Raw genomic sequence first — 19909 nt, forward strand, 5'->3', positions numbered from 1 at the left:
AGTGACCCACATTACCTTGGATGTCAGGTCGGAGCCGTATCTTGATGTAGAAACTAACGTCAAACCATCTCCTTGTGAATCACTGGCTAACACTCTCCAACAGGAGCAGAAATGATGCTTCCGTGGCTTGTCAATGTATCTCTATAAGGGCTATCAGTAACAGACACAACAATCGGAGCAATCTTTATCTTATTGATGAGACCAATTGATTAGCTACAATGTCCGATCCAACCTCATCTCCACCTAATAGAGGCATCGTGGTCTTCTCCGGGGGAAGTGCTGCCAATAATCTGGTGGATGTCTTCAACGCCGTCCGCGAGAGCAAGCAATGTCCTTTGAGCTATATCATCCCGATCAGTGACAATGGTGGCTCCTCCTCCGAGCTAATTCGCATTTTTGGGGGCCCAGGAATTGGCGATGTGAGGAGTACGTGCAAATCATATGTCACCAGTCCCTCATTGCCTTCTGCGACCTCACTGATGCCAATCTAGGCCGGCTCGTCCGCCTGATTCCCCCCTCGCCGCCCAATTCAGAACGGGCTGCCATGAAAACACTATTCAATTATCGCCTACCAGCGGACGCAGCCGCCGCTCATGCGGAATGGCATTCTATCGTGGACGGCACGTCTGACCTTTGGAGGATCATCATGCCCGCCAAAAAGGAACTCATCCGCTCGTTCCTCAACCTTTTGAACCTAGAGATCCTCAAACGAGCCCGTCCGCCCACGTCCACGTTCGACTTCACCTCGGCTAGCGTCGGAAACCTCTTCCTGACCGGCGCGCGCCTCTTCAGTGGCAGTTTCGAGAGCGCCATCTATCTCCTGGGCAGTATCTGCGGCGTTCCGTCGGACGTGGTGCGCGTCATTCCAGCCATCAATTCCAACTTCTCTCACCACATCTCCGCCTCCCTCTCCAACGGCACTGTGATCGTCGGCCAAAACAGCATCTCCCATCCGAGCGAGGCCACTGCCTTACAACCATGCCCCGGTTCTCGCCGTCCTAGCATCCTCCTTGCTGATGGAGGGGAGGACATCGACGATCCAGAGACGCCTCCCATCTTCCCCACCTCGAAATCGGTCACACCAGCACCGGACGACACTGACGTCCTTCCCTACGATGAAGGCGAAGACCATCCTCCAGGGTCCCTCCCAACCCTGCGCCACAAGAACATCCAGTTCAGCAAATCTGAGAATGAGAACCTTCCCGCGCGTATCACTCGCATCTGGTACATCAACCCGTACGGCCAAGAGATCCGACCACCGGCCAATCCACGAGTCCTGGAAGCTCTGAACGACTCCCAGGCCATCATTTACAGCATCGGCTCGCTATACACCTCGCTCGTTCCGTCGCTGATTCTTCGAGGTGTCGGTAGGGCGATCTCCTCGAGTCCCGCCCGCCACAAGATCCTCATCCTGAATGGCTCACTCGACCGTGAAACAGGGCCTCCCTCAGACCCTTTCTCGGCTGCTGACTTTGTCCACGCGATCACCTGTGCGGGCGAGGAAAGCCGCGGCCGCTACCCGCCATTCTCATCGACATCCTCGCCACTTCCTTACAACTCATACGTCACCCATATCCTGCACCTAGATGGCCCCGGTACCCCACGCGTCGACCGGGACCAACTGACGGCGATGGGCATCGAGACACTCCGGCTTTACGGCCGCAAAATCACCGTTCCCGGGGCCGATGGGGCCGAGGTTGCCGTGGGCATGAAATACGACGCGAATGCGCTGATCCAGGCGCTGGAGGTCGTGCTGGGCAAGAAAGGCGACGCCATGCTACGTGGAGGAGATGGCAATGGCGGTTTGAGCCGGCGGAATACCCTAGAGCCGGGGCGAAAGCGGCATGTTTCGTGACTAGCCTAACGACGTTGCTGTCAACGATTTTAGTATGAGAATCTATACGGCTTCTCATCCTCTATCCCTCACCCCATAGCTGGTAAATACCATAACCGTCAAGCTGATCAACGGGGTGGGTATACCAAATAGACTCATGTCTGTTGTCTAACGTATAATGTGATAGAGGACTCCATCAATTGAATCTCCAGAAATACTCTTTATCTATTGAAAAATTTAGGACGTAGTATGCAGCAGTAGTAATAATAAAAAAATAAAAAAAGAATAGCATGTCCTGGTTTCGATCCAGGGTCCTCCGGGTTATGAGCCCGGCGCTCTTCCCCTGAGCTAACATGCTGTGATTGGTTGTTTTCGGCCGGAATCTCACTATCGACGAATGGACACCTAGTAGAGCACCAGTGATCGTGATATTTAGGTTCCTCAGGCAATGAATGATACTCTACGCGTGCTAGTTATTAGGGTTCTTTATTTTTGCGCGGTTTTGCTGTTGTCGCTCTTCCTTTGTGGTGTATAGTATACACCCTCTTCTTTCGATGGTCCTGAAATCTAATGGTCTTGTTTTTAGCAACGAGCAATATCCTTGTACGTGATGTGGTGGATGTATATATTGAGGATCTGTTGCTCAAAAGATATACCCGATCGTCTTAATTTGGAATGTGGAGAGAGATCCGAAAAAAAAAAAAATTTCTAGTAGATGTACTATTTAAAATCCATAAAAAACCTATGTACATTACAGCACCAAAGTCATATGCCCCCCTCACACCCCAAACCAGGAAGAAAAAAGATCAGTCACATAGTAAAAAAAAAAAACGACTCCACCCGCACTGCTAGACGCCATTCCATGCTTTTCTCGGTCATCATCGGTAGATCATACAGAAAGGTAAAAAAGAAAAGAAACCAAAAAAAAGAGGGTGAAACAAGATAATGGGTAAAAAATCAAGGGTCAAGAGTAAAGAGAGACGAGAAGAGAACATGGCACAACATATATGTACAATCGAAAAAAATGGGAGAAATGAAGAATGAAGAATGAAGACGGTGGTGGAGATCATGCCCGTGCCGACGACCGCGGTTTCCATGACTGACGGTTGGGGAATTGATTGACCTGGGGAGGCCGGCTCCCCTGTGGAACATTGCGGAAATCGCGGTGGTAGAGGCTCGATTCCAGGTCCACCAGGACGGCTTTCTGGGCTGCGGCCTGGGGCCGTCCGTATGGGCGGGCGCGGGCTTTGGGCGCCTGCGGGTTCGCGGACTTGACTTTTGTGGCTTCTTTGATGATTTCTCGGAGTTCTGCGTCGTCTTTGGTGATCTGGGCGCGGATGAAGGCCGGGTTGCTGGTGCTCTGCAGGGTGGACATGACAGATTCGCGAGGGGTGTAGGGGTGTTTGTCGGGAGTGGGGGGTAGGGTCGGCGTGATAGACGGGTCGAGGAGTGCCTGGTCGTACTTGTCGAGAATCTGGTTGATGTCGAGAGATTCGCCGTGCGGGATCTTGTGTGGGTGCGAGGGGGTGATGCAGTCCATGTCCACCTCCTTCCGCAGAACGTGGTCAATGTCGACAGCGGAGAAGTACGCGCAAGATTGCGGAAGGTCGTTGATGCCAACCTGTTGCGAAAACATGGCGCGGGTCCACACGTTTGCCACCTGCAGGGCCAGCGCCGCTCGGTACTTGTCCTCGTCCTTCACAAGGTACCGGATCTCATCGTGGACGGTGATGGCGAGACGGGCATTGACGTTGAATCGCCGGATGAGATAGTCCATCGCAACAATTAGGAGGTGGAGATAATCGACGCCGGAGGACTGGATGGCCCAGTTGATCCGCGATGTCATGAAGCTTCCTCGGTTGATGAAGCGTCGCATCAAGGCTTCGGTGATTCCAGCACCCAAGGCCGGCGTCTTCGGCCGTTCTTGGTCGGCGAACTCCTCAAGCTTGTTGAATACGAACGATTCGGTCCCTCCACGCCAGAAGGGCCCCTCGCTCAGTATGCGGCGGGTGGTGCGGGTGCCCTTGGTCTCTTTGTAGAGTTTGCTTGCAACCGCCTGGGTCTGCTGCTCCGTCAGAGACGGGTTGAACTGGCGGAGTAAGGTGGCTGCGAATTTGACCCCTGCGCCGTAGATACGCCCGTAGTTGAACACCTTCGCATCGTTGCGGGAGATGCCCAAAATCTGAGCCGTGCGGGAATGCATGTCAGTCCCAGCCGCCTTGGATCCTTCCAAGGTCATGAACCCAATCGCGTTCCCGCCGTGGATCTGGAACTGAGCGTCACCGATGAGACTGGCGATCCACAGCTCCTGGGAGTCAACGTCGGCCCCGACGAAAGAGTATCCAGGGGGTGCCTTGATCATAGCCTTGAGCTCTGACCCAACCCGGTTCTCCTTGGCGTTGCTCGCCGTGAGCCACGTATTCTCCACTGCACGTCGAGTGATAGTTCCCATGGGAATGACCTGCGGGAGAATGAAGCCTGTCCGGTGGCCGGTTTCGTTCTTCGACGAGGAACTTCGGATCTCGTCCTCGTACACCACCATCTGACCCATGATCCGGTCTCGGGCGCTGATCCAATACGAGCAGGAGGCGTTCATCTCCAGGGCTTCCTTGGCCAGGGCAAACCTGGAGGTCAGGGTTCCACGTTCAAAGTATTGCATGTAACCTTTAGCCAGCGGGTTGACACATCGAGCTTGGGGCCCGTCCTTGTGTGGAAGCTTGAAGTAGACGTGCCGGCGGTCATTCCGCAGCTCGTCGTTCTTTTCTTCCGCCATGTCGCACAGCACCACAGGCTGGTTCTCATACTGCCGGACCTGATCCCGCGGGACCTTAAAGGTCCAGCCGAATTTGTCAGACCAGGTCAGCGGATATCCATCCCAGGAGAGTTTAAGCAGGATCGGGGCAATCCGGGTCCGCACGGTCAGGTTTATGTCGGCAGTATTTGTCGCGAAGAGGTCCTTGTACCATTTTGGCATACCGGGCTTCTTCTGTCGGGCGGCCGGTCGTGGGGGGTCACCCTTTTTCTTGCCTTTGGCCATCTTGATCTCCTGACCGGACCAGTCCAGCTGCCGCAGCCAGGGATCGTTTGAATATACGTCCGCCGTATCCTTGACCTTTAGAGCCTCGTCGCACAGCTCCAACAGTTTCCGCTGCACGTCTTCCAGTCGTCGATGGTAGGTTGCCTCTGTGTTCGTGAGATACTCCTGCCACGTCTGGTTGACGGGGAGGATAACGGAGGACAAGTGCCTCAGGGCCCCAAAGCTCACGGGATGGGGACAGACCCGAAGGTAATTGGGGAAGACCTTCTTGTATACACGGTGTGTAATGGCGACATCGGCTGCGCAGTAGTCGAGCAATTCTTCGAGCTTCCCCAGGATCTGCTCCCTGTCCAGTTCCCCAAAGTGGTCCCGCTGCGCTTTATCAATCGTGACGTCGCAGTGAAATTTGGCCACATCCCGGAGGGAGTTCACTGAGCTTCGTCCCACCCACAATTCCTCCTCTTCGTCGCTCAGCATCTTGCTCTCCAGCAAAGCGGCAAGTTCGACCGCGTTGCTCTCGTTCGACAGTTTATCTCTGAGGTCTTTGTTTTTCTTGTGGCGCATCCACGTCGGCCGCTGCTGCGAGCACATGCCGTTGACCGCGACATGAAGCGACATGGTATCCAAGAAGAAGTTTCGGCTCTGCGCCATGTCGTACTCCTCCAGGACGCGCGCGCGGTCGTACCCGATATTATGACCGACCACGATCCGTGATTGCGATGGATCCCCCAGCGGTATAAGCTGAATCTCGTTCTCAGATTCTCCCAATAGCCACGGGGACAACCACGCATACCAAGCGGTGGGGCTCGCCGCACAAGCCATGACGGCAAACGAATGCTCTTTCCACATGACTTCCGTGTCGAACGTTAGCATGGACTCGTTGGGAGCGTCAACCGCCTCCCACGATCCATCGCTGTTGTATTTGGTCCACCCGCTCCGCTTGATCCACTGGCGAGGCTTTTCCGGCGAATTCACCGTCGTGTATTCCTTCGCATAGGTCAAATACGGTTCGGACGAGTCCATTCCCAGCTTGAAGAAGTGCTCGTCCAGCGTCTGGCCATGTAGGGCGGGCATATCGAACGCGACGGGCTCTGCGCCATCTTGGGATTTCCCGAGCAGGTCGTGTCTGGAGAGATGGTCCTTCGATAGGGCGACAAGGTCGGGATCGGGGGGGTTCGCTTTATTCGGAAACACTTGGGAATAGACATGGTCGCTTAATTGTTGGACGCCTATTTCATTATACCTGGCAGATGCGGGGACTGTAACAGACAATTCATGAGCATTTGCCTTCAACATGAAGGCGGGTCCACACTTACGGGATAGGGATTTCTTGCGCGTCTCGCCATCCGCGCTCCCCGTCGCTGGAGTCACATAGTGTCGCGCGAGGTGGATAGACACTCGGGGTTTGAAAGCGAGCGGTAGGCGCAAACTCCGCGAGCATGAGCGTGCCACACCCCTGGTATAGGGAGTGCATGAAAGACTCCACGGCATGTTATGACAGAAAGATTAGAGCCACGGGCCCATGGTACGACCACACTGCAGCTGGAATGCTGCAGAAAATTGGCGTAATAGAACTGTCTTCCGTCTATACGTATATGTATGCACGTAAAATTTTGTTCAGCGCGTGAGAGAAGGAGGTGACATGCGACTATCAAGAGAGGAGTGAAGCTTTACCAAGAAGGGATCGATCTCGCCGTCATGCAGCGGAGCTCGGAAGAGCAGATGATCCGGAGTATTCTGGTAGACTCACCGCCTGCCATTTCGGTCATATCAATCGCCTTCTTATCGATAAGTGCAGCCACCGATATTGATCAATGAATGAAAGAGAGAAAGACACGAGAAGCTTCATTGCTCTCTACCAGTTGCTCCGGCCAATTTGATTTCCTGGCTCTCAGCAATTACGACGCTCCATTATGCTGCATTAGAGTCCAATACCTGATCGCTACACTTGAAGCTGACTTTGAACATCACCGTGATGGACCAACTCCGTTCACCCCCGCGCCCAACCTCCAGCCGTTCAGCTCACGCTCGTCCGCGCCGACGGTCATCGAACAGCTCATCTCCTCCAGTCAATCCTGATCCAAACACTTCTCACACTTCCAAGCGCCGCCGTCTTACCCGATCGACCGCTTCAGCAACAGCCTCGTCTCCCATATCGCCACAGAGTCTTCCCCTCGATGGCCCGACACCAGAGCCAGAAGTCGAGGAATCGATCGACCTCACCGCAGGCGATGAATCCTCCGCACTAGCCAAAGCCCTCGCCAAACAGCGCGAGGACGCAGTAATGGCGCAGCGGGCGGCAGAGCACGAGTCTAGGGAAAGAGGGACAGCGTTAAGCGCGTACAAGTGTCCCGTGTGCATGGATACTCCCGTCGACGCCACCAGTACAGTATGCGGTATGTTGTCGCTGGTTTGGACCTACCTAGTACTATTCGATGATCATGCTGACTTCGGATTGCAAAGGCCATCTCTTCTGTCACCAGTGCATCATGGATACCTTGAAGTTTGGCGAAGAGCGACGTACAGATGCATCGGGGAAAAGTCGGGGCACTTGTCCGGTCTGTCGGAAACCGCTGACCCGTGCGGATACCCCGGGCACCAAGAGGAATCTAGTTCCGCTGCAGATTAAGATGAAGACTAGGAAGCGGAAGGATGTTGCAGCTGGTTCATAGCGTGTTGGTTTTCTGTTCCGTTTTTTTTTTTTTTTGCATGAGCCTGGGGAGCGGCGTTGTGGTGTTTACTGGTCAGTTTGTCTTCATCTTGTAGTCTTATCTAGTACTTGATACTCAATTATAACAGACAAGTCTGGAATACATCTGGTCTACTATGACAAGCATCTTTTGGCTCAGTGATCCTAGTTTACATCAGAATTCATCTATAGTGGTCAAAATGTTCATTAATCAATCAAATCGCTAAACAATACATTATATCAAGTAGATTCCCCTCCGAAGCCAAGCCATCCACTTCCATTATCATGAACAACATTAGCCATCAGCCATCAGTCTGTGAATCAACAAGTCCAAAAGCTGGCTTATTTATGATGCAGCACCTTCCCCAGCTTCTCCTTCATATGCGCCTTGGTCCCGTTCTGAGCCGTCTGGTCAGCTTGCTGCACCTCCTGCTTCGCCTGTTGGGCTTTCTGGCCAGTTCCTGTGCCCTTGCTGTCGGGGAGATCCGCTGCGAGAGTCAGTTATTCTATCTTTCGTAGCCAGGGAATGACAACACTAACCAGTCTTCGACCCTCCCTTGCCTCCTTGCCCTGATGTCAACTCCTTCTCGAACTCGTACTCCTTCGGGGGCGGACCCTGAGGACCCTGGAGGGCTTCTTTGCTCGCGCCTTGCTGCACGCGTGGCTTTCCATTGCTGGCGGCGCCACCGCCAGATGAGTCGCGTTGTTCAGCGTCCTGCACAGCCTGGCTGGCTTGACGATCGCTGGCGCCTGACTGTCCCATAGTGCTGGTCCTCATATCGGACTGCTCGGACTTGTCCAGAACCTGGTGGCCGGACTGGGCCCTTCCAGCAGAGGTACTCTGGTCTTGCTGCTGCTGCTGCTGCAATCCCGCCCCAGACAGACCTGATGTGCTGGTCTTCTTCTCTGTCTGCTCGGACTTGCCCCTTCCGGCAGAGGTACTCTCGTCAAGCTGCTGCTGCTTCTGCTGCAGTCCGGACTCACCCTGAGACGAAGTCTGCTTCTGTTCCTCCTTCGTGGCAGTCTCAGACTTGTCAGCACCAGTCGGCATGGTCGAGCGCTCCCTGGTCCCCGGCCCCGAAGCCAGAGGAATATTAGCCGGCGATGTACCAGAGTCTTCTTTAGCAGCCTTCTCCGCCTCTTTCTCAAAGCGGATCTTGGTCTGCTCATTGATGCCGGAGACCGAAGGGCCCCTCAACACGTCAGGGTCAACGTGCCTGGAGTTCGCCTCGTGGTGCTTGCTGCGTCTCTCATCCGAAATACTAGACGGCATTCGCAGCACAGATGGTTCCTCCTTTGCGCTGACGCTCCTGCTTCCTGCCGTTTCCTCCTCTTCTTCCTTCGCAGGCATACCAGCCTTGGCAAAGGCATCACCACCACCACTGCTGCGGGGAGGAGGACTAAAAGTCGACGCCGTGGAGCGCGCGGTCGGTGAAGACACCGGCTCCGCAGATCGGCCAGCACTGTCATTCGTTCCAGTGCCTCTCACACCGGCACCGCTAGGGATACCAGAAGTCGAAGTCGTGGAAGACGCCGTGGGTGTAGAAGCCGGCTCCACATATCCAGCACTGTCACTAGTGCCAGTACCTCTAACACCGCCACCACTAGGAAGACCAGAAGTCGACGACGTCGAAGCCGCCGCCGGCGTAGACACAGGCTCCGCATACCGACCAGCACTGGCACTCCCACTGCCAGTCGCGCCAGTGGCTCCGATACCACCAACACCACCACCGAACTGCCTCTCCGAAGCACGCACATCGGTATCATCAAGCGACGCGACCTTACTTGTCTGCGCGCCAGTGCGCGGCTCAGGAGCATCCCGGCCGTACCCGCTCAACCCCAAGTTCGCATCCCTCTGCTCAAGGCCCGGCTCGCCGGGCACCCAGATATCAGACGAGGAGTCGACTCCGCCTTTGGTGAAGGTGCCAGAGTGAGCACCAGCACCAGCAGCACCCGTGGTGCTGGATCCGGTTGTTGAGCGGTCAGGGAGAGTCGTCTTTTTGCTTTCGTAGGAGGGTTGCAGATGGGATGATGGGAGAGAGGACTGGGCTTCGTGGACGGGCACGGTGGCTTCTTGGCCTTTGACGGCGCCCGGTTGGTCTGGTTTTGTCAGTTCATTTGCTTTCTTTTCCTTCTTTTCGGGAAAGGAGAGGAGAGAGGAGAAGAGTAAGAGAGACATACCGTCGCGATTTCCAGCATCGTAAGGATCCGTCACCGTTCCTCGACCGGGAACGCCAGCAATGGGCTCCTCACCATGCTGCTGACGACGCTGCTCCTGTTTGACATTGCCCGGGGTGCCACGGCTGTCGAGCGGGTGAGGGTCGTCTCGGAATGTATCAGCAGCAGTGTGCCAGATCTTGTTTGCAGTCTCCATGTTCTAATATCAGACTTTCTAAAGGATGTATGTATGTATAAATCAAAGTTGGTCAAGTAGTTTGAGTAGTTGCTTCAGTAGTAGAGTAGTAACAACAGTAATTATAAAAGCTATTGTTCAGTCCAGACCACTGCTCTTCTTATAAGATCCCAACAGCCCACAATTCTGCCCCAGATACGTCAATGTCCGGATTCCTTGCAATTGATGCCATTGACTTTGTTCCACACCCTGATGTCATCAACCACGGCCTCTGACGTCATCGGACGTCACCAGCTGGTCACGTGTCGCATAGTAGCTGACGGCAGAGTATCATTCGTGAATGGTTCTACTGGGGATAGATTCGGTGATTGCGAAAGGAAAGCGGAGACCTGTGATTCGTAAATCCCCTGTTGTGGTTATATTTTCTATTTTCAGTATTCAATATCCCACCTGGGTGGCGGATAGTCAGTATCTGGGCCTACCACCCTGCCCTCCAGGTGTTCAGACCACAGGCCTAAACCCACGCTCGAATTGTAGTATACTGTGCCACTTCGTATGTCTCCTGTAGCACCATGCCAGCTGGTAACGTTATTCTTAGAATGTGATCCACCTCGAGAACGGCTGGGTACCGTCTGTCCTGCTGGCAGACCTGAAGCGAGGCATCATCGTAAACACGAACCACTCTGAATTACTGTAAGCTTCAGCTTAGAGAAGAGCCAGGGGCTCTAGTATTTCAGGCTCCAGTTCCGGTTCACGTTAATATTTGCCATTTGAGGACGGTGCTCAAGCTGAAGAGCATCGCCAATGGGGAGAGTAAGCCATCATGCAGGGTGAAAACGACCTGATAAGAGGCCCCGACTTGAGCGAAAGCGACCTTTAATACGGGTCATATACCCATGATCCAGGGGAGACTTATTGACCTATTCACCTGTATGGTATGAGGTCACTGAGATAATAAAAGTCGGGTGACAGAGCAGCCGAATAACCATCTACCTTTTGTCTCTCTCACTTCGCCCTCCAACCCATTCCTTTAAATCTCTCGGTCTTCGTTCCTGACGAGACGTGCTGGATGATCTGATAGTGTCATGCTGCACCTCCGGATCTTTTATCTCGCATCTTGATGTGCTGAAGATATTAGTTAAGTCAAGCCCACCCAAAGTGCTGGTCAGCATTTTTGGTGCCGCGGCCAAGGTGAGTTGATCAATCGGATAGAATGCTTGAATGCTCGCATCCGATGTCTCTACCTCCATCTTGGCTATAGTGAGGTCTTCCTCGGTGTTGTTTTCCCATTGCTAATGTCAGCCTGCAGATTCTCCCGATTCCGGCTCTCCGCCAGCACGGATCTCTGAGTCTGTAGGTAAGTAAGCAATACACTGTTGGTTGAGACACGGCAAGACCAGTGCTGATTCTCGCCGCCGTTAGGCCTCAAGTTGCTTCCCGGAACAAAGTGGTTGACGAACTTATTTATGCTGGGGATATCAATCAGGTCGAGCCCTATACCAGATGCTGGTCAACATCGTTGGTGCAGCGACTAAGAACTGATTGCTCGAATGAAATACATACTTCAAGACAAAGCAACAACTGTGAATATTTTAGTCAAAAAGACGCTCAAAAGCAACACAACAACATCAGTCTACGTTCTCTCAGGTTAGGATAGGATACAAAATCCGTTCACGGTGCAGACGGCTGGGCCAGGCACAAGCGGAAATTCATGGTCGCCAGTGGTTGACACTTTTAAGGCTTTCTTTTTGTTGATGAAGCTCGAGAGTCAGGCTTTTTTGGGACGGCGAGATATGGACTGGTTTATTTACGGCTGTTGAAACAGAATCCCAGGGGCAAGTGATTCTCTTCATGTCTTACGGCTCTCCGACAAGAGGCTTCGATGGCTGCGAGCAAGGGAAATATATGAAGAATCCATCTTAGTAGTGTTGTGTCATAAGCTTGTAGCATGGAAATCAATGAACAAACTTGCACTAGACCGTATTCTGTACAGCATAAGTCAAACAACAGAGATATAATGAAATCTATCCCGGAAGACAAGGAGCAAAGAACAAGCAATTTGCGTAAACACAATACCGAAGCCCGCCAAATAAATAAAAACACAACGCAACAAACCAACGCATAGATAAGAGAAGAAAAATCAAAAGGTAAAACTGAAAAGATAGAAACAGCCCCAGGCTCAAGCTGGCATTCAGCCATTCTTGCTCTCATACGCTTGTTTGGCCTCCACGTTGAGAGGCTGGTTGGGGTCATACCCCACACTTTTCACAATCCCCAGACCCTTGGTCTTACCCTCCCGGAAGAGCACCCGGTCTCCGGGAGCGAGGAACTCGGGTCGCTGGACGAACCGGAACGCAACCACGGCGCGGTCCCCGGTGCGGATGAACGGGCGGTCGATGTCGATAACGGAGCAGGTCTGGCTGACCGCTCCTACGTGGAGCATCGCTTGATAGCGGGGTTTGATGGTCGTTGCGTGGGAGAGAATAAGCACTGGAAGGGTTAGTTAACAGTTGCAAAGGATATCTAGTAGAGAAGAGAAAACAAACCCTCCGCAATAAACTCTCGGTAGACCTTCGGGGGCTGGTCCAGCTTTTTGAGAACCACCATCCCTTTGCGCACCTCCTTCCGTCGGACGCGCTTCAGCGCGAAAGACCCGGACTGGCCCGCGTGGCAGGTATTGACGGGTATCCGCTTGCGCTCGATGGACTTAAGGGTAGTGGTGGTGAACTGGCCGAGGGAGTCGGGCCCGACCAGCACGGTGTCCCCCGCGTGGATGACGCCCGACTTGGCCACGCCAGACACCACGGTCCCCACGTGCGGCACCGAAAAGGTGTCGTTTACGAGGAACTCAAAGGGCGCCTCGTCGTTGTAGTGGCCGCGGTGCGGCAGGATGTTCAAGAACGTGCGCACCAGGTCCAGGTTCTCCCCCGTCACGTTGGAGACTTGGAAGATGGGGCAGATGCGCTGGCTGACGAACTGGCCCGCGGTGTTGATGGTCTCTTCCATGTCTTTAACCATGATGGGAATCTTCCGCGCCCCAGGGGACTTGAGGATCTTGGTCAGTTGGGTGAGGGTCTCCTGGAGTACTTGCGGCGGGCAGATGTCGATCTTGGTGACGATGACCATGACGGGCACGTTCAACGCCAACGCGATCCCCAGGTGCTCTTTGCTCATCCCGACCAGTCCATTATTCGCCGCCACCATCAGGAGACAGTAGTTGGGGCTGCTGCTAAGCATCCCGAACACCGTGGTCCGCAGGTACTTCTCGTGGCCCGCGAGGTCAGAGAAGGAGATCACCTTGGCCGATCGCCGCCCGACCTCCTCCCACGAGACCTTCCGGCCATGGGCACTGCTGACGATCTCTCCATGGCTGTCAAACCCCATGATCTCCATCCCGACGGAACTGGTCCGCCCGCTCTCAATCTCATGCTGATGACGGAACAGGTTAACCCGCGCCCTACCACGGCCGTCGTCCAGGTTGCCCTTCACCAAGACGCCCAACATGGTGCTCTTCCCGGCGTCCACGTTCCCCACCACCGCCACCCGGATCTCCGCCATCTCCTCGACGGTGTCCGCCGGCTGACGGATCAGGACCTTGCCCCAGGCGTCTTTCGAGCGATCGTCCTTCTTGGTCGGAGACTCCTGTGGGCCTCCGACGTTGTACGTCATGAGGATGCGGCAATGCGCCGGAAGTGTGTCCGCCGTCTCGCGTAATCTCCGGACGGCGGTTTCCCACTGCGCGTGATCGAACCCCATCGGCTCACCTCCGTCCTCGAGCCCCAGGTCGAAGATCGTCTCGCCGTGGCCCTCATCGATGCGGGCCTGCAGAAAGCTGGCGAGTTGTTGCAGGCTCTCGTCGCCTCCGTCGCCTGTCCCCAGCAACAGCTCTTTCAGCTTGACGGTTTTGGGAGCATCAGACAAGCTCAGCTGGTCGAGAATCTCCAGCTCCGCATGGTCCTCCGTCTCGGTGTCGTGGGTTTTGGAGGGGGCCCCTGTGGAGTACCCGCTGTCGCTGGGAGGAACCAGGGCGGCGCGATGCGATTGTTGTTGCTCGGCGTATTCAGCAAACTCGCTCAGCGCCTAGGCAGATGTCAGTACACGAGCAGCGAGAGAAGTTGGGGTGGGATGGGAGACACACCACTTCACCTCGTCGCCGCTCCTCCACCGAGGGCTTTTGTCTGCGCATCGGGGTGTTTTTAAGGTGTGATTCAATAAAAGGTACTATGTATATAAAGGCACTGCGATGTAGTCGGTAAAGTATCGTACAGACAATTCGTTCGGTTGGATGATGGTAAGTCGCCTCCGGCGCATTCAGATGTGTATTCGTGTGATCATAGTTCCACTATGCGGGGTAAAGAAGACACGGTCGTCGTTACGACATTTGCGTTATCAAATCAAGTTCATGGGGGATATTGATTCAGGAAGACAATTGGAAGGAAGAAAGTGAAGACAAGAGTGGAAGATGAATCAAATTAAGTCGGGGTCAAGCCGGAGTAGGTGCGGCTCTTAAGGAACTTGGGGGCGTGTTATCGATAGACAGTCCAGTCATATGCCTGAGTCATACCCACTATTAAACATGTCCAGCCTCGCTGTGTCATAACTCAACTACTTGGCGCGGCTGACAAGGAATCCAGAAGAAACTCATGGTACAGTGAGGAAGTGGCTACAAGATGAGCAATTGCATGACTCCTAGTATGTAATTATATTTGGTTTTTTTCTTGGGAATTTCCCCCTTTCCCGGTGTGGTCTAATCGTCCACGTGTACCCATGTGTACCCCAGTGCCATACCATCCGCTCAATACATCCCCAGAAACCATTCGCTGGGGATAGAACTCTGTGGGAATCAAGAAGGAAATAGGAATACACAGAACTGCGCAAGCGTTTGATTATCCGAAACCCTCTCCGATTTATGTCGTGGTCGCATTCATGATCCAACGGTACTGCACATCCTGCAGTTATCCTCATAGAATCTCCTGACTCCTACGCAACAGTAACGCCTTGTTTGACTCGCAATCATGCTTGGGGGGAGATTAAGACGACCGAGTCTCCTGTTGACGGGAAGCAGCCCATTAGCCTTCACTGTCGGATGGAATACCACGTTGTTGACGTACCTCGAACGAAAAGCATCTCTTCCTGTTTCTTGATTGTCTGTGTATAGAATTAGCGGATGTTGAACCTCCAATGTCAACCTGTACTGAAAAGGACCGCATACTCGGATCGTCTCCTCGTCATTCTCATCCTCCTCCACCACGTAGATCGTCTCCTCGACTTCGCCTAGCACCAGGTTGCAATGGCTATCATATGCCTAGTATCATTGTCAGTCACCATATATGTATGCGGGTGCGTGTTGGATCATTCAACACCTAGCTAGGTCACTCACATGCAGTCGACCCTTCAACTCGCGATCCCCACGCAGCTTGACAAAGACGATTTCGTCCAACGAAAGGCGCACCAGATCTAACGGCTCCGAGACAGACGATGCGCCCGTATCCTCGGTGTCGGCCATTTTTGAAAGAAAGGAAGGAAAAAAGAGTGAAGAAGCGAGGGAGAGAGGGTGAGGGGGAATGGTGGACGGAGATAGAGAAGAACTGCCAGATGAAGCTCCGCCAACCCAAAGCGGTCGCAAAATCACTTTATGCCTGACAATCCTGGCCATTATCCCACGTTCATGAGTCAGCTGTGCACACATTATGATGACGGGAGGGATGGGCCCGCTAAACCCAATCGGGCCATGCCAAGGCCACCCCCGCAGACGCTCAGACTCTCAATATGGGGAAATCAGGCCGGAGTGACTGTGAGATGCAGATGATCCTGGTCACTCGTGAGGCACCAGGGGCCGAAGAGGGGGTTCGGACTGCAGAGGTCTTTCTGTCCTCTTTCTCTCCTCCTTCTTCTCCATCTCATTCACCCTTTTTACCCTGTTGATAACCTCGTTTTCTGGATACATACTCGATGCGGAACTTGGTACGGGGTCGATGTGAGAGCCTTCTGGGGCCTCACTGGTCCATTCCTCGCTGGAGTGGTCCGGGCTCCACTTCAGGGTGGTCCTCCCGAACAGGTCCCACGCGACCATTCCTCCTTCAACTCTCGCGATGGAGCCCTTCGAATGCATACTTCAGCTCCAAGTCTCCCTCGTTGTGGGAGTCAAGGGACTCGACGGGTCTTGGTGCGTCGCCGGATGGACCGTGGGCGACGCCAGGATGGAGTGCGACCGTGGAGGCCTCAGGCACGGCGGATTCAGCGACCGGGCACACCAGCGAGGCGCTCCACCACGAATTCCACACAATTATTCGGAATGCCCAACCAGATCAGGTAATGGAAGCTCTCCTGGACCCCCGATATGAACAGTTGGTGCAATTGTTGCCGCAGAGCGTTTTCGTGGAGGTCTTTCGCCTGCTATCGCCGGCCTATTTCGTGGAGCCGTACCGGGACATCCATCGCCCACTGCACCCCACAGCCGTGGCGATCAAGAAATACCGGTCGCTCAGCTCGATCTTGGGGACCTATGCCCACAATCTGATCGCCATTGTTCACATCCGGCAGTCCGCCGGTCACATCATGGGTCTGGCGGAATACACGCATCTGCTGGACTGCGCCCGGTCGATTGGGGATGCGGAGCTGGCGGATAACATCTGGTCCAATATGCACGAGGACGAGGTGATCCCGGATGTCCACTGTTACAATTACTATATGGCGGCCAAGGTCTGGGACCGAGCCTACGCGGGACACGAGAAGTACCACCTGCGCGTGACCCCATTTGCCTATCGGAAGCGGAGGATGGATGCTCCCAACCCAGGCTGGCAAGGCCACGGGACCGCCGGTCGCAGCGTGCGAAAGGAAGTGCTGGGCATTTTCAACGAGATGGTCGCGAATGGGAACCAAGCGGACGAGGCTTCCTTGGTTAACGTGTTGCTGGCGGCCAGTCGAGTGGGCTATGTGCAGGGCATCAAAAGCGTGCTCAAGACAGCCTGGAACGTGGATGTGGATGAGCTCCTCGCCCAGAACGACGAGTCCCTCGTGCCGCCGGTGACAGAGTATGATCGATCATCGCCCCTTCACCCGTCGGGCGCGCTGCTGTTTGCCGTGGCCCACGCCTTTGGCACGAATAGCGACATCGCCGCCGCCCTACGCACGGTCAACTTTATCGCCAGCTCATACGACATCCCGATCCCCGAGAAAGTATGGCTGGAGCTCTTGGAGCGATCGTTTGTGCTCTCGCGACCGCGGTTTGGCCCGGACGCGAAACGTGACCGGAAGGGCAAAGTGAACTACGATTTCCTGGGTGTACTAGTCCAGACGATGGCATCCGAACCGTTCAACGTCCGCTACACGATCGAGATGCACCACGTGCTCGCCAAATGCGCCTGGGACCGGGCACGTCTGCGGGACTTCCAACATCATATGCGCGCGGCCTACGATTTACTCCAAGAAACCCGTCGAGACCTCCACCGCGCGAGACGGGTCATCCAGCGCGGTCTCGGCTACAAGCCATCACGCTCAGCCCCCGTCCTCCCATCCAGCATCAACCCAGCACTACTCCAATCCGCAAAGTACGCCGACGCAATCCACGAATACGAGATCTTCCGCTGGCGCACAGCACAGCAAACAATCTTCATGGAACGATTCGCCAAACTCCTCCTCATCCACAACCGGTGGACAGGCCGGAACAACCCCGTCTGGGAACGACACCTTCTGCCACAAGCGTTGGAAGAATGGCGCGATTTCGTACCCCAGAGCTTCAGTTACAGCACGCGCGGCGGACAGATCGCACTGCACGGCAAAATCCACTGGGGGCATGCCCGGCTGACAGCACATAAACATGTGCCTACCCGACGACCGACGGTCGAGAATGGGATCGCTCTGGACGAGGGCCGGGGACAACTCGACGACTGCCACTTCTGGGACCAGTTGCAGGAGTCGCTACCGCAGCTCGTGCGTGATCTCCCGGCGCTACAGCGACTATTTCAGGGTCTTGCTTGGGAGCCGGAGCTTCATGGGGGGGAAATGGTGTATGAGGGGTTTGCGCCTGTGGAGCCGGGTGCTTTGCACGAACAGGCAGAGTATTCGCAGCAATATCACCAAGAGCATATCCAACAACCTCGACAGCATACTCAGCGGCACCATCAACGGCATACTCAGCAGCATCCTCAAGAGCACCCTCAAATTTACCCTCGACAGCGCCCTCAACAACCACATGTGTCTCCCCAAGAGGATCCCACCATCCCGGGTGAATTCTCCATAGCCTGATTCGACTGCTAGACATTCTTTTTTCTTTTATTCCCTTCTATCCCTTTCACACAAGACCTCCTCCCCATCTCTTATCTAACTTGATACTCAATCCGACATCATGTCGGGACTACCTACATCCACGACACGATATGACATTATACCCACTACCGCTGCCTACCCTGTCCTATCCTATCTTCCCTTGTCCTCACCTACCCGTCCTTACCACAGTACCTGAGCTAGCACCACTAAGTCCAAAAAAAATATGCCACAAGAGAAAGACAACAGACAAGACATCTTTTAGCATGTGTTTTTGTAGAGTTTCAATTTACTGTATTTCCCGAGTAGGGCTGGGCGATTATGTTATGTTTATCGGGCGGTGGTCTCGTATGTTTAGAATATCGGAGTATATATTTTGAGGTAAGCTACCCCACCTAGTATATATAACGTATACCATGTCTCACAGAGACAAGATATTCATCTTAAAAACAATTAACCATAACAACTGACACCTGAATGAACCTACATATCGAAGGCATAACAAATACTTGGTGAAAAGAAAAACATATACATCAAAATACATATACTACAGCCTACAAAGAAGAAAAATATACTACAAATCAAATCCTCTCCCTCTTCAAATCATTAACAACCATATACCTCCCCAGCGTAATCCACCCATAGCGGAACCAGACCATCTGGCTGCGATGAGCCTTAACCATCGCCTCCTGCGCAAACATCCACTCGCGCACATCAGAGACGAACAGCAAACGCGCCGGCGAAGACGAGCCATCCCTAGACGCAAACAGCGCGGAGAGCGCACCCTTCGCCATACTCAGCGGGGCGTCGAGCACGCCCATGTACTTCCGCAGGAGGTTAGTCGTGCTCAGCGTGTAGAGCGTGATGGGGCAGGTATAGCCATCTTTCCCTTTCATGAGCGAGCGGACGAAGTGCACGGCGCCGTGGTAGAGCGAGCGGTGGTTGGGGTGGTTGCTGATGCCGTGGGAGTCGAAGGTGAGGAGGACGTCGATTGTTGCGGTGGGGGGTGTATTGTTGTGATCGTTGCTGTTTTTGGAGGATCGCTTGCGGAGGGATTGATTGCTGCTGCTGGTGTTGTTCTCCGGGGCGAAGGCGTAGGTTAGGAGGTTGGAGATGTCGGATTCGCTCCACTCGGCGGTCATGCTATCTGGGAAGCGGGAGGGGTCATCGACGACGTAGACGTCTGATTCGCTGCGGACGCCTAGGCGTAGGGCGCTTTTGACGAGCTCCTTTTTGCGGGTTTCGCCGAGGCCGTCGGCGTTTCCTGGGTAATTAATTAGAAACTAGATTTCGCATACTGGCTTGGAACATGGGACATACCACTGCTGAGACACAGTATCTTGAGATGGTTCCCGAGTGCCGGACGCGTGAGCGATAGCACTGTCGGGGCGAAGAACATGGCCTCGTCATCGGGGTGGGCGATCAGTAGACATATTCGCTTGTTGTAGAGGCGGGGGAAGTTGCGCGCGAAGGGGGACGACGTGGTGGCGGAGAAAGTCCAGAAGATGAAGACGAAGGAGATTGAGATGCCGAGGCTTAGGAGGGTGGTTGGCGACATGGTGATGGCCTCTATCACGCTGGTGGTGGTATGGAAAGGGGATGTGAAGTTGAAGCTGTCGATAACTATCCTTATCGTCACGTGCTGATTGCACATGTAGGTGGGTGCACACTATACAATGTCATTATTAGTGCTATGTTCATAATCAGTATACACAGTGTAACTACAAGTCT

The 19909-nt window shown here is 54.1% G+C and overlaps 8 protein-coding genes and 1 non-coding gene across 9 annotated transcripts; 3 read left to right on the forward strand and 6 right to left on the reverse strand.

The window, feature by feature from the left end:
• The first annotated feature begins 8 nt into the window (after positions 1 to 8).
• On the forward strand, positions 9 to 2041 carry P168DRAFT_311167 (gluconeogenesis factor YvcK family protein). Its single transcript, XM_024839468.1, has 3 exons — positions 9 to 46; positions 104 to 426; positions 492 to 2041. Exons 2-3 carry the CDS (start codon positions 219 to 221, stop codon positions 1853 to 1855), a joined length of 1572 nt encoding a protein of 523 aa, XP_024692147.1. The 5' UTR covers positions 9 to 46; positions 104 to 218; the 3' UTR covers positions 1856 to 2041.
• Positions 2042 to 2120: 79 nt separating this feature from the next.
• P168DRAFT_t113 lies at positions 2121 to 2192 on the reverse strand. Its single transcript has one exon. It is a non-coding gene; the product is annotated as a tRNA-Met (tRNA).
• Positions 2193 to 2600: 408 nt separating this feature from the next.
• On the reverse strand, positions 2601 to 6422 carry P168DRAFT_254035 (DNA-directed DNA polymerase gamma MIP1). The gene is made up of 2 exons (XM_024834397.1): positions 6188 to 6422; positions 2601 to 6130 (listed from the first exon to the last, which is right to left on the reverse strand). The coding sequence occupies exons 1-2, from the start codon at positions 6360 to 6362 to the stop codon at positions 2901 to 2903; spliced, it is 3405 nt and encodes a 1134-aa protein (XP_024692148.1). The 5' UTR covers positions 6363 to 6422; the 3' UTR covers positions 2601 to 2900.
• A 915-nt stretch (positions 6423 to 7337) lies between these two features.
• On the forward strand, positions 7338 to 7557 carry P168DRAFT_290719 (uncharacterized protein). The gene has a single exon (XM_024837280.1). It carries the CDS (start codon positions 7361 to 7363, stop codon positions 7541 to 7543), a length of 183 nt encoding a protein of 60 aa, XP_024692149.1. The 5' UTR covers positions 7338 to 7360; the 3' UTR covers positions 7544 to 7557.
• Positions 7558 to 7642: 85 nt separating this feature from the next.
• P168DRAFT_164840 (uncharacterized protein) lies at positions 7643 to 10093 on the reverse strand. The gene is made up of 4 exons (XM_024832865.1): positions 8101 to 10093; positions 7987 to 8048; positions 7795 to 7901; positions 7643 to 7725 (listed from the first exon to the last, which is right to left on the reverse strand). Exons 1-3 carry the CDS (start codon positions 9932 to 9934, stop codon positions 7863 to 7865), a joined length of 1935 nt encoding a protein of 644 aa, XP_024692150.1. The 5' UTR covers positions 9935 to 10093; the 3' UTR covers positions 7643 to 7725; positions 7795 to 7862.
• A 1747-nt stretch (positions 10094 to 11840) lies between these two features.
• Positions 11841 to 14151, reverse strand: P168DRAFT_269879 (putative GTP binding protein (GTPBP1)). Its single transcript, XM_024835170.1, has 3 exons — positions 14052 to 14151; positions 12460 to 13993; positions 11841 to 12403 (listed from the first exon to the last, which is right to left on the reverse strand). Exons 1-3 carry the CDS (start codon positions 14097 to 14099, stop codon positions 12105 to 12107), a joined length of 1881 nt encoding a protein of 626 aa, XP_024692151.1. The 5' UTR covers positions 14100 to 14151; the 3' UTR covers positions 11841 to 12104.
• A 448-nt stretch (positions 14152 to 14599) lies between these two features.
• P168DRAFT_290721 (U4/U6-U5 snRNP complex subunit LSM3) lies at positions 14600 to 15502 on the reverse strand. Its single transcript, XM_024837281.1, has 4 exons — positions 15294 to 15502; positions 15126 to 15218; positions 15025 to 15061; positions 14600 to 14961 (listed from the first exon to the last, which is right to left on the reverse strand). Exons 1-4 carry the CDS (start codon positions 15417 to 15419, stop codon positions 14927 to 14929), a joined length of 291 nt encoding a protein of 96 aa, XP_024692152.1. The 5' UTR covers positions 15420 to 15502; the 3' UTR covers positions 14600 to 14926.
• Positions 15503 to 15980: 478 nt separating this feature from the next.
• On the forward strand, positions 15981 to 18422 carry P168DRAFT_290722 (uncharacterized protein). Its single transcript, XM_024837282.1, has one exon. It carries the CDS (start codon positions 16229 to 16231, stop codon positions 18158 to 18160), a length of 1932 nt encoding a protein of 643 aa, XP_024692153.1. The 5' UTR covers positions 15981 to 16228; the 3' UTR covers positions 18161 to 18422.
• A 303-nt stretch (positions 18423 to 18725) lies between these two features.
• P168DRAFT_327620 (PIG-L family deacetylase) lies at positions 18726 to 19750 on the reverse strand. The gene is made up of 2 exons (XM_024841257.1): positions 19499 to 19750; positions 18726 to 19442 (listed from the first exon to the last, which is right to left on the reverse strand). Exons 1-2 carry the CDS (start codon positions 19734 to 19736, stop codon positions 18760 to 18762), a joined length of 921 nt encoding a protein of 306 aa, XP_024692154.1. The 5' UTR covers positions 19737 to 19750; the 3' UTR covers positions 18726 to 18759.
• Between the last annotated feature and the right edge of the window lie 159 nt (positions 19751 to 19909).

This window comes from Aspergillus campestris (assembly GCF_002847485.1).
Source record: "Aspergillus campestris IBT 28561 chromosome Unknown P168scaffold_7, whole genome shotgun sequence".
NCBI classification, from domain to species: domain Eukaryota; kingdom Fungi; phylum Ascomycota; class Eurotiomycetes; order Eurotiales; family Aspergillaceae; genus Aspergillus; species Aspergillus campestris.